The sequence below is a fragment of the Odontesthes bonariensis genome, chromosome 6 (genome assembly GCF_027942865.1).
Source record: "Odontesthes bonariensis isolate fOdoBon6 chromosome 6, fOdoBon6.hap1, whole genome shotgun sequence".
NCBI classification, from domain to species: domain Eukaryota; kingdom Metazoa; phylum Chordata; class Actinopteri; order Atheriniformes; family Atherinopsidae; genus Odontesthes; species Odontesthes bonariensis.
This window is the reverse complement of record NC_134511.1, coordinates 5300420-5312831: the sequence shown is the minus strand read 5'-3', so window position 1 is coordinate 5312831 and position 12412 is coordinate 5300420. Positions and strand designations below refer to the sequence as shown.

General features: G+C 43.3%; 1 protein-coding gene across 3 annotated transcripts in view; it reads left to right on the top strand.

Annotated features, from left to right (window-relative positions):
• LOC142381874 (netrin receptor UNC5D-like) overlaps positions 1–12412 on the top strand; it is a 318795-nt gene that overhangs the window by 185187 nt on the left and 121196 nt on the right. For all 3 annotated transcript variants that reach the window (XM_075467164.1, XM_075467162.1, XM_075467163.1), the window contains exons 3-4: positions 1781–1924; positions 5649–5752. In XM_075467164.1, the coding sequence (XP_075323279.1) occupies positions 1781–1924; positions 5649–5752 (248 nt within the window). The remainder of the gene's footprint in view (positions 1–1780; positions 1925–5648; positions 5753–12412) is intronic.

Here is a 12412-nt window from a genome sequence, read left to right as displayed (position 1 = left end):
GGAGTGTGTGTTTGGTTTTTTCTTGTCATTTTGCAATGCATTCACTGTAATGATAGCATTGTTCGGCATGCTCTGCTCACACGCCTTTTGTGTTCCATAATATGGCATATTGTCCCGGTGTCATTTGCACGGGGAGCCTACATATGCTCTTAAGTGTAGGCCAGATTATTGATGCTAATTCCGTCACAGCTGATTTAACGTTCCTCTTGTTAGCGGCTTTGAGTGCTCAAAACATACAGGGGGGTCCCCCGAGGGTCTGCTTTCTGCCAATTTCCCTGGTGATGCTCTTAGAGCTCAGCAGAGAGGAGTAGAAAGCACTGATTTAGGGAGTGTGTCAGCCCTTCCTAAGAACTTATGCATAACTAATCCTGTAAAACCCATTGATCACTGACACAAGCCTTTAGATGCATCGGAGTATTGATTAAGGTTTCTTTAAGGACCCCATATTTAGCATTCAGGACTTTGCAGGCCGCCCGTTGGAATGTGAGTTGATGCATGAGAGGAGAAATGCTCCCAAATGTGTAGAATAAGACTTTATGGATGTGTGTGAATAGGTGATTGTGGCTTGAAAGGGAATATTCTCTGAGTGGTTTCTGAAAGATTGCTGTATAAAACGTAGTCCATTTGAATTGCGCCAAGAGGTTGAATTTTATTACTGTAAAAGAATGATGCTTCCTGAATTGGATGATCCCGTTTAAATTTCCTCCCCCGAAGGCCGACACATTTTCAGCCATGTAAATAAAATAAAAGAAATACACCCTCTTTTGATTCCAAGGTTTTTTCTGTCTAAGGACTTAACAATAAGAGCAGAGACTCGTGCCTGCTGCTCTGCAGCATTCAGGTGTGTGCTAACGCGATGCCAAGGAGGAAAGACATCAGCAGGAAGGGTTAGAGGGCCATTTCCAAACTATCTGGAATCCATCATTCAATTCAATTCATTTTTATTTATTTTGCGCCAAATACAACAAATGTCATCTCAAGGCACTTAAATAATAAAGCCCAATTCAAGCCAATTGGAATTCAATTCATTGTAATCATAATTATTTATCAAATAATCCAAGTCATTCATATAGAGCCAATTCAAAAACAATTTCCCAGCTAAGGAAACCAACAGATTTCACCGAAACTTTCCACAGAGAGAAGGATTATTCACAAGTGGAAAACATTAATGCTGGTGGCAGAGCCCACTGTGGACTTTAGTGGACCTTCTCAGGCCCGGAAGGACTGGTTTGAAGGTTGCTTGCTAGCTTATCTGTGTTAGCTTATCTATGTTAGCTTATCTGAGTTAGCTTATCTGTGTTAGCTTATCTGTGTTAGCTTATCTGAATTAGCTTATCTGTGTTAGCTTATCTGTGTTAGCTTATCTGAATTAGCTTATCTGAATTAGCTTATCTGAGTTGAGCTGTATGTGTGAAAGGAAGACCCGTCTGCCAGTAAGAGAGTCGGTGCTTTGATCCCTGGCTTCTCTGAACAACACGCTCAAGTGTTCTTCAGCCAGGCACTGAATCCTCAATGCATCCATCAATATGTGAATGTGTGTGATGGAGAAATGAAAAGCACCGTGTAACCTGTTGCTTTGACTGTTTGTGTGGATGTGTAAAAAGCACTTCAAGGGGTCCAAAGTACTATAGAAATACAGTCTATTCACCGTTTACCAATCCTGAACTGAGCTGAGGTTACAGAGATCTCATTTGTTGTTCAGACCCTCCCAACAGTGGAGTAGATTTTAAAATTTAGGGTGGATTACTGACTTGTTTGTTCCTCTGTTTATTCCTCCCAGGACTCAAGGTGCGCGAGGTGATGATCAACGTGTCCCGCCAGCAGGTGGAGGATTTCCACGGGCCTGAGGACTACTGGTGTCTGTGTGTGGCCTGGAGCCACCTCGGCACCTCCAAGAGTCGGAAGGCAACTGTCCGCATCGCCTGTGAGTTTGGAAATCATTCCTTCCTGTTTGCAACTTTGTCCAGAAGAGCGGAAACTGCGGTGATAACTTTCCCCCTTTTTCCGTGGTGTTCACAGAGGGGAAACGAGCCAAACTCCAGCGTTATGTTTGTGCTCCAGAGATTTTGTCAGCATGAGAACATGTGACTCATTTAATTTAGATAGCATCCTCAATAAAGTTGTCATCCATTGATTTATGTGTCTTTAGACGTTAAAATGATGAAACAAAAGCTTTTGCGATGTGCGTTGTAGGGATGCATTGTTTTTCCACCACGTTATGCATCATTTAAAGGGATAGTTCGCCTCTTTTGACATGAAGCTGTATGACATCCCATATTAGCAATATCATTTATGAACATCTTCTTACCCCCTGCTGCGTCCTGTGAGCAGAGTTCCAGCCTCGTTTTGGTGTTGATGAAAGTAGTCCCGGCTAGTTGGCTGGGGCTTAAAAAATAAAGCGTTTTGCTTCTCAAAACAATATGCGTTCAAAAGAGTAATACATTTGCATCACAAAATCGTTCTCCAGGAAAAAGTCAGACCTCACAACCTCTTGGGTCTATTTTCTCTCTTCGTATCACTGCCTGCTGCCGACAGCTGCGCTTGTTACGGTGTTTGCTGTTCGGAAGCAGGGGACTATTCGGTCTGCACTTCAGTCTGCACGGTCTACACAGCAGGCAGTGATACGAAGGGAGAGAAAATAGGGCCAAGCGATTGTGAGGTCTGACTTTTTCTGAATGAAAGATTTTGTGATGCAAATGTATTACTCTTTTGAACGCATATTGTTTTGAGAAGCAAAACGCTTTTTTCTTTTAAACCCCAGCCAACTAAGCCGGGACTACTTTCGTCAATGCCAAAACGAGGCTGGAACTCTGCTCACAGGACGCAGCAGGGGGTAAGAAAATGTTCATAAATTATACTGCTAATATGGGATGTCATACAGCTTCATGTCAAAAGAGGCGAACTATCCCTTTAAAGTCACGTGTCTTGACAGAGGAGGGTTTTCAAATCAAATGAAGGACTTGGCTCAAAGTGATGGACGAATCCATCCGCCGTCGGACGTGAAGCCGATGCAGAAAGTGCCTTTAAAGCGCAAAAACATCTCCCCAAGATCTCAGTTCGCCCACAGTTGGGGGACGTCAGAGAGAATTAGTCAATTATATATGATCTGCGACTGAGAGGCAGATATGGTCCGATTTGTGTCTGGATTGTCACAGGAAGAACCTGTTGTGTTTGACATGTGAGATGAAATCCTTTTTCTTATTTTGCTACTTAAAAACATAAATTCGAAAAGTCCACCGCTGCCATTGGGCCACTGTGATGAGAACATGCATAAATTCTCTTAAATGTACCTCATGTAAACATCTGTGCACCTTATGTGAAAGTACAGTGATCAAATGAAATAAGTTGCAAGAAAAATGTAAGATTATGCAGCCATAGTTTGTTTGTGGTGCTTCACCTTTAGCGCAAATAAAGATGAAACTAAGTCATGGAGGGCGAGAAGCTGTCAGTTGCTGGATAAAAATTGGATTTTCCTGTGGAAGTTGGAGTTTTTCAATCATACAGAATGGCTTAGCTGACTGATAAATGTGTCTGATAAATACAATGGAGCTAAAGGACAATAGGACCTTCATTTGAAATCTCTTCTTTGGATTGGACCAGACTGTACGGGGCCCATTACTTGAAAATGAATCAGATTTATCAGCAATGAATGAAATAGTCGATTGTGAGACGGTAATGCTTGTCTAATCAAGTTAGACGAGATCAGCTTCTCCCAGCTGATGTCCAAAACCAATACTGCAGCTGGAAGGTATTAGAGGTTATCTGAAAGACCTCCTCTGTATCCAATGTAATGTTTTTACTGAGTGGATGCAGAAAGAAATCAAACGCTGTTTTAAAACCAAGAGAACGAAAAAAAAATCTATTTTCCTTTTAAAAAAGAAAGAAGGCGGTCAGAATCTTTATCTGCTTTGATCTGCGCGTGTCTTTGTGTTTGCCCACCTTTTCCTGATTGAGTACATGAGGCCCGTTCAGAACCAATGTTGAGATTTCAATGGCACGGTCTTACTTTAAAGGGATAGTTCGCCTCTTTTGACATGAAGCTGCATAACATCCCATATCAGCAACATCATTTCTGAACATTTTCTTACCCCCTGCTGCGTCCTGTGAGCAGAGTTCCAGCCTCGTTTTGGTGTTGATGAAGGTAGTCCGGCTAGTTGGCTGGGGTTTAAAAAATAAAGCGTTTTGCTTCTCAAAACAATATGCGTTCAAAAGAGTAATACAGGGATGTCCAAAGTCGGTCCTGTCCTGCAGGTTTTAGTTGTTTCCCTGCTTCAACACACCTGATTAAGATCAAGACTTCAGCCGCATTCCCCCTGTAGGAACCTTTATAACCTTTTCAGGAACGGGGCCGTTTTTTCCCTCATTCGGACATACAGGAACTCGGGACCACGGCCCTCAGTTCCTGGAACCATTTCAGCTCCTTCTCCTCAGCTGGGTCTGTTCTGGTTTCCATAGGAACACATCTGACGGAGGTGTTTGGTGGTCGGTAGCTCCGCCCCTTGTCATGTTGTCAGGCTGAAATGTTTCCTCATACGACACGGACACAACCTTGGCGTGTTTGATAAGTTAAACCTCCACGTGGTCTCCTTTGTCTGCGGCGCTCTGCTCTCCTTCCTTCATGAAACCAAGAAGTATGGCCTGCGCTCCATCCTGCGTCTCCTGACTCTCTCTGTGAGCTCTTCCAGCCTCCATGTTAGACGCCCGATGTGATCGTCCATGATCAATATCACCATCATGCAGACCATGAACACGGTGGCCTCCCCGCTCTCCATGTTAGCTTCTTGGTGCTGTTTTTTTTCTTCTCTCCTTACTTTTACCGGCTTTTGTTTTGTTCTGTTTTGTTGTTGAATGTGGAGCTAAAGTAACACGTCACTGTCGCAGACGGCTGCGTCACATCAGTCCCTATCAAGGTCCCGACTCATGTGGGAATGCAAACTGAAACAGTTCCCCTGGAGAAGGGCAGCCATTAGAACGAAATTCGAGGAGGACCGTTCTTAGAATGGCTCTGTCCGAAAGCGGCTATCATTAACAGGCAGAATTTAACAATCTGTTGAAGAGATCCATTTAATCTGAATCAGGTGTGTTGAAGCAGGGAAACAACTAAAACCTGCAGGACAGCGGCCGTCAAGGACCGACTTTGGACATCCCCGTATTACTCTGTTGAACGCATATTGTTTTGAGAAGCAAAACGCTTTATTTTTTAAACCCCAGCCAACTAGCCGGACTACCTTCATCAACACCAAAACGAGGCTGGAACTCGGCTCACAGGACACAGCAGGGGGTAAGAAAATGTTCATAAATGATGTTGCTAATATGGGATGTCATACAGCTTCATGTCAAAAGAGGCGAACTATCCCTTTAAAGGTTTGGAGTGCATAGCTGCAGCACACTGAGCAAAATCAGTCGTTATTTCATACAACATATGCTCAGAATGATCAAAAACAATTTGTCCGTACAGTTTCTCCTCCAAAGCACCTTGTGAGCAGATCACGCAGCACAGGGCCGTCGGAGCCTCTATCCCGGGCTGCTCAGCGGGTTTTTGAAGGTCGGGCGGGGGACAGGCCGGGTGGTTTGCAGCTGAAGGGGATTGAGGCCAGGCTGACCGTGACACTTGACACCTGACAGCTGCCTCTTATCTCCCCGCACAGACCTGAGGAAAAACTTCGAGCAGGACCCCCAGGGGAAGGAGGTGCCAATCAACGGGATGATCGTTCTGCACTGTCGCCCTCCAGAGGGAGTTCCTGCAGCGGAGGTAAGGCTGCCGCTCCCCGCCGAGCGGACCGTCAGAGGTAGAAAGAGGAGAAGCTTATACTCCCACTGAGCTGGAGAGATCTGCATCTGTAAGAGCTACTCATCACCACTCAGAGGGTCGATCGTGCTTTCTCTGACCTTTAAGAGATTTATATGTTCAGGCACCATCTTTACGTGCACGTGCAACATTTAGAAAGGAAGGTGTCGCTTCCAAATCCAGGTGAAGAAGACTCACAACTAGGGCTGGGCAACGATTAAAATGTTTAATATAATTAATCACATGATTTCCCTGATTAATCGCGATTAATCGCATTTGTACGCAAAATCCAAAAATGAATCCAAAAGTAGCGTATAGCTTTTAGCTTTATTTTAAATGTGCTGCCATATGAATGAAAGTGCCATAACATTTGTTGTGCAAACACACTTTTAACATCAGCATCTTTCTGTAGTTTTTATGTAGAAGCCTCGCTCCACTGTCTGTTTCCTTGAATGACTTGCTGCTATCAGTTGTGTGTTTTGCCTTTAAGTGATATTTTAGACTGGAACTACTACGCTGAGAAGACAATTCAACTTGGCAGTGTTTACAGATGACTTTGGTTCTGTCGACTCCGCCGTCTGGAAGAACTTTAACATGAAAATGGCCGAGTGAAAGTTACGTACCCTTCTCCATGTTTGGTGGATCCGCCGATTACTTTCTTTTCCTGTTCCACAGCAGAGAGCAACAGACTTTTACAAAATAAAAGGCTGTGAGCAACAGACTTTTACAAAATAAAAGCCTGTGAGCAACAGACTTTTACAACAATAAAAGCCTGTGAGCAACAGACTTTTACAAAATAAAAGCCTGTGAGCAACAGACTTTTACAAAATAAAAGCCTGTGACCATTACAACAATAAAACCTGCGTTAATGCGCGATAAAATATTTATCGGCGTTAAATAATTAACAAGTTAACGCGATAATAACGAGTTAACTTGCCCGGGCCTACTCACAACATACATTTTATTCAGTTCTTGTGTATAAACATCAGACATTACATCCCTGGCTCTGTTAGTATCAGTCTCGTGTGTTCACTCTGTGAGAAACATCTGGCCGTAGTACGTTTCATCTTTCAGTGTTGCATTTCATCTCTATGTCAATGACATAATTCCTGAAAGACGCCACATCATTTTCAGCGCTGTGATATCATGTTAAAGGTTCTTTTTCCGACTGGAAACGCAACCCTACCTCATTTCGCCTGTGTGGGTTTGTCCCTTTCTCACTCTCCTCCTTATCAGTCCGTCACACACTGCGAGGCAAAATGAAAAGAGATGGAGTGCTGATGATGAAACAGCCACAGATAAAATGTAAAGTTGGAACAGAAAAGTTTAGGAATAAATAAAAAAAAGTTGCTGATAGGGTGACAAACTTTGCTGCTACACCTGCTGGGACGACTGAGATCAGAGAGCAGAACAACCCTGAATCAGAACCAGCTCAGCCCCAGAAGAGCAGCTGTGACGGGGTGAGCCTGAATGAGAGAAAGGGCTTGTTTGGCTCACCTGGTTTTAGCTTCAGCATGTTTTAGTTTTAATATCTCACAACCACAAGTGGAAGTGGTCGTATTATTGATAATAGAGAATACTAAAGTAATGAGCCCTGTTCTGAGAGTCTGTCTCTGACCAGCGTAACGACACGTTCACTCAGTAGGGTCACATGGCGCTGAAAGGATCGGATTATTGGCTAAATTACAATAAGAACGAGTTGAGCAAGGGTAATTCTCCTGGATATATGGCGGTGAATGAATGGGATCAGAGGCACAAAGCGTGTCATACCCCGGTATGATAGGTGGCGCTGTACCCATTCCAGCTGTTGCTAATAGAGCCACTTCCTGTTGACCTCTTCACCACCAACAACAACAACAAACTCAGGCACTGGAGAAAGATGGAGAACGCAGAGCCAGATGAAGCTACGTCCCTCTACATTTGGTCTGTGATGAGCTGCTTGTTGCACAAACTCGATGCCCAACGGAGCATTCTCCATCGCGTTGTTTGTTTCTTTCTGACGGCGACAACAACAGGAATATCGTCTCCTTTGACTTCCGGGTCACGACCCCGGGAAAACATCTGGAGCATGCGCAGAACGCAAAGTCTGATTCACCACGTGCTTCAGCGTCTACAAGCAGGTTTAGAGTGACTTTCAACCCAGTTATCTCGGGGTCTGAATCCGATCCGATCCAATTCTTAGTCAGATTAAGGTGTCTACATACACTTAATAACTCAGTCTTATTGTAATTTAGCCAATAATCCGATCCTTTCAGTGCCATGTAACCCCACTGAGTGACTAACATCCTGACATAATGTGGGAAAATGACATTAAATACTGACATTTCATTGTCTTACTGATGGTGTTGTGTTCTTACATTAACTAATTTATAACGTTATAGGTTATTATTCCATTAGGCTGATGATGATCCAGATGTTGACATTTTTCGTTGCACATAGAATATCGTTTTCATGCCTTTTTCAGTTATAGTTTGTATTTTAATGGGCATTAAAATTATTTCAGCGCTACAAGCGTTATCATTTCATGTTATATGTGTAGCAGACTTCAAATTTCATTGGTCTATTGGAAATAAAATGGCTGCTCCATTCAGCTGCCCTGCTTTGCTTTCTGTTCTGCTCTGCTCTGGTCAAGGCTTCTGCTGAGGGGATTACTTGAGAAAGATTAAAAAGGTTATTCTAATTGTGTGTGTTTTAATTGCACATTCTGTGATGTACTCGAGTTAAAGATGAATTCTCCATAGACCTACCAGCAAAAACCTTTTCTAAAGAGTGGGCCATTTCTTTCTTTTCAGCCTGGTTATGGCGCCGGTTCCCCGGCTGTGCTCACTGCTGCTCGTTAACACATCGGTGTACATTTCAGATTAAGAAATGCATTCAGTCTGGCTCTTTTTAAGCATGTTTATCTCTGGGTTTAGCATGAAGCAATATTGCATTTGAGTGTTCAATCTCCTATCATAGTTTATTAATGGACACTTAAACATCCGAAATTTGGATTTTTTTTTCAGACAAATATTAAAACAAATTTGCCTCAATAGATAACAAATACCAGGCATTCCATCCATTCTTTTATACCCAATTAATCCAACTGTCGGGTTGTGGGGGGGCTGGAGCCTATCCCAGCCGTCATTGGGCGAGAGGCGGGTTCACCCTGGACAGGTCGCCAGTCCATCACAGAGACAAACAACCACACACACATTACATTACCGTTACTCTGTAGACGCTTTTATCCAAAGAATTCAAATTACACAATCATACCCCCAGCTCTCACCTTAACCCTCAGCCAAACTTCAGACTTTAACCATAAAACCCAGTTTTGACCATCCAAAGTTTTCTTTTAATTCATTTTTGGGGTCCACAAAACTGTTGGATCCCACAAGTGTAAAGGGCAACTGCTTTTTAAATCCTACAAATACAGAAAACCAAGGCCATGTACCTGACCCACACCATCACATTGTTGACTGGTTCTGAGAATAGTTAGGCAGAATAGTTAGCTAGCTAGCTAGTTTCCAGATATGCAGCTAGATGGTTAGTTTTAAGGCAAACATATTACATAACATTACGGTCATTCTGCAGACGCTTTTATCCAAAGCGACTTACAACAAGTGTGTTCCACATCGGTAGGCAAAAGAACTTCAGGTCACAAGAAATCATAAGTGCATTTCCTTCCAAAACCAAACAGGTAAGAGCAAAACTAGTGCCAGATTAAGTGCGGTAAGTTAGGTACCGAGACAAATGGGAAGACAATTTAGAAAACAAAGACAATTTAGGAAACAAATAAGTGCGTAAGGAACTAGGACGAAACAGGTGATGTCCTAAGAGGGCGGATCTGGATAGTGTTTCCTGAAGAGATGGTTTTCAGCTTGTGGCCAAAGATGGGCAGCGACTCAGCTGTCCTGACATCAGACGGAGATCGTTCCACCATCGGGGCGCCAGAACAGAGAAAAGCCGTGACCGTGTGGATGGTGCGCAGGGACCGCTGAGTGACGGGGCAGCCGGCCGCCTGGAGGCCGCAGAGCAAAGCGGTCGGGCGGGGGTGTAGGGCTCGACCATAGCCTGGAGGTATGAAGGAGCTGTTCCTTCCACTGCCCTGTAGGCCATCACCAGAGTCTGAAACTGGATGCTGCAGCTACAGGGAGGCAGTGTAGAGAGCGGAGAAGGGGAGTGGTGTGGGAGAACTTGGGGAGGTTGAACACCAGACGAGCAGCAGCTTTCTGAACCAGCTCCAGAGGTCTGATGGCATGAAGGCGCCAGCAAGGAGGACAATTTTAGAGACGCCAATTAAACCCAACATGCATGTTTTTGGACAGTGGGAGGAAGCCGGAGTGCCCGGGGAGAACAATAGGGCCACGAAGGCCCCGGGTGGGGTTAAACATGCAATTTTATTCATTTGAAACTCATCAGAACTGTACACTGGAAAAAATGCCCCTTCAAAAATAAGTAAAAACACAACAAATACAAGACGTTTTTGCTTGAAATACGCAAAAAAATCTGCCAATGGAACTAGTGAAAATCGGTTTATCAAGATTTCTTGAAATAAGATGTGATATTTAGGACTTTTGAGATAAAAGTGATCTTGAAATTTGCTTAAAAACCTCTTCAAATGTAAAAAAAAAAGCTTGTTTCATATGAAATGTGACTCAAAACAATTTGTTTTCGAGACTTTTTCATTTAACAAGATATTCCAGATGTATTGTCTTCAAACAAGTCCCTATATCTGGCTGAAATAGAACTTGTTAGGCAGTTGTGTAATGAGATATTTTGACTAGAAATTAGACAAATATACTTGGTAAGACTTAGATTTTTTCCAGTGTATAAATGTGGCTAGAGTCTAAAGTATTAACAAAGTAATCCGAAAACACTTGCTTTGAAAGGTCCGTACAGGTGCATTGTGATTTAAGCTTAAATAGACGTTCCCAGAGCTAAAAGTTCTGCCGACTCCTGATCCTCTGCACTGTCGTTCGCCTTCGCAGCAGAAGCAATGGATGTGTAAATGATGTGTGCAGGGAAGAGATTTAGATAGAGGTCAACCTCCAGGCCCCGCGCTGTATAAATGATCCAACGGGAAAATGGAGGATTGATGTCATTCCAGTGCAGCACAACCCACAAAAGGGATAAAAATAACTCGAGACGGAATTGCAATCTCCCATCTAGTCCTTTGTCAACACAAACGAGCCCCAGCCACAAGAGATGGGAGTGAATAATGTAAAGAGCACAGGGCAGATATCCTCAGCCCAGTCAATTTCAGTGCACCTTGTCCATGAAATATTGAGATGGCATCCATGAGCGTGCCGGTATGAGGTTTCAGAGTGCGGCTGCAGGACGGTCGCCGCTGGAGCAGGAAAAATGCACGCCCAATAGAATGTGAGCCTGCGGTTTGGAGCTGTTTGGAAATAACCCTTGTCAGCAGCGATGTCGGGGAGAGCTAATGAGTCTCCAGTCTCTCACAGAGGAATCAGTCTATCATGTGGTTACAAGAGTTTGTTTGGGGAGCAGCAACGTCTCAGAAGATGTCTTTATTTCCGGGGCTGAAGCACCACAGCGGACAGCGTTTTTCCATTCGGTTGTTGGTCCTATTTTTTTGTTAGTCAGTATTTGTATGGATAAAACCCCCATTTAACTAATATATTAGATTATTAGTGGAACAAAGTCTTACCATTGTTGTCCTGCTGCATTTTTCCAGACAAAATTGACTTTTTGATCGATTTGAAGAGGTTGATTGTGCGGCTTTCCTGACGCACGACGTCTCCACGTTGCAGCGACTGCAGCTTTAAATCAAAATCAAATCAAGTCAACTTTATTTGTAGCACATTTCATGTACAAAACAATTCAAAGTGCTTTCAATAAACTAAAAGCTAGAGATGGGACCAAGTCACACATGTGCAAGTCTCAAGTAAGTCCCAAGTAATTTTTTCTTGGGCAAGTCAAGTCAAAGTCAAGTCACCTTATTATTGCAATTTTACCTGCAGAATCTGATCTTAATAAAGTGAAAACACAAAGATATAAGTAACTGTCAGTAAACATCATTGGCCAATGTGTCCAACCTGTCCACCCCGTATCATATCAAGCTAACGTTAGCTAACTACCAACTAGGCTAACAGGATAATATTAGCTAATTTGACAAGCACTCACTGGTCAGAATGGATCTTTAAATGACGAACAAAGTTTGAAGTTGTCGTCTGGCTGTCTGAGATGTTGATGCCGCATGTCTTGCACTGTGCTGTTCGTCTTTTGCTGTCAAAATGGTAAATATGAAAGCCGAAGACAACGACTCTCGGTCCCGCTGACATGTTGATGCATATCTGATGTGAGTTTATTCTCTCCAATAAACACTAAGGTATGTAGAGAGGGCATGGCTGATTGACAGGGTAGGGATCCAATCATGACGCCATTCTCAGCCTGCGCTCCTACCGGGTAATCCATATTATTTTTATTATTAATTAATTTATTTTATATTCAAACTGAAAACATGAACTGAATAACACTCAAGTCATTCAAGTCATCGTGTCTCAAGTCAAGTCAAGTGCCGAGTCTTTAACTATGTAGAGAGGGCATGGCTGATTGACAGGGTAGGGATCCAATCATGACGCCATTCTCAGCCTGCGCTCCTACCGGGTAATCCATATT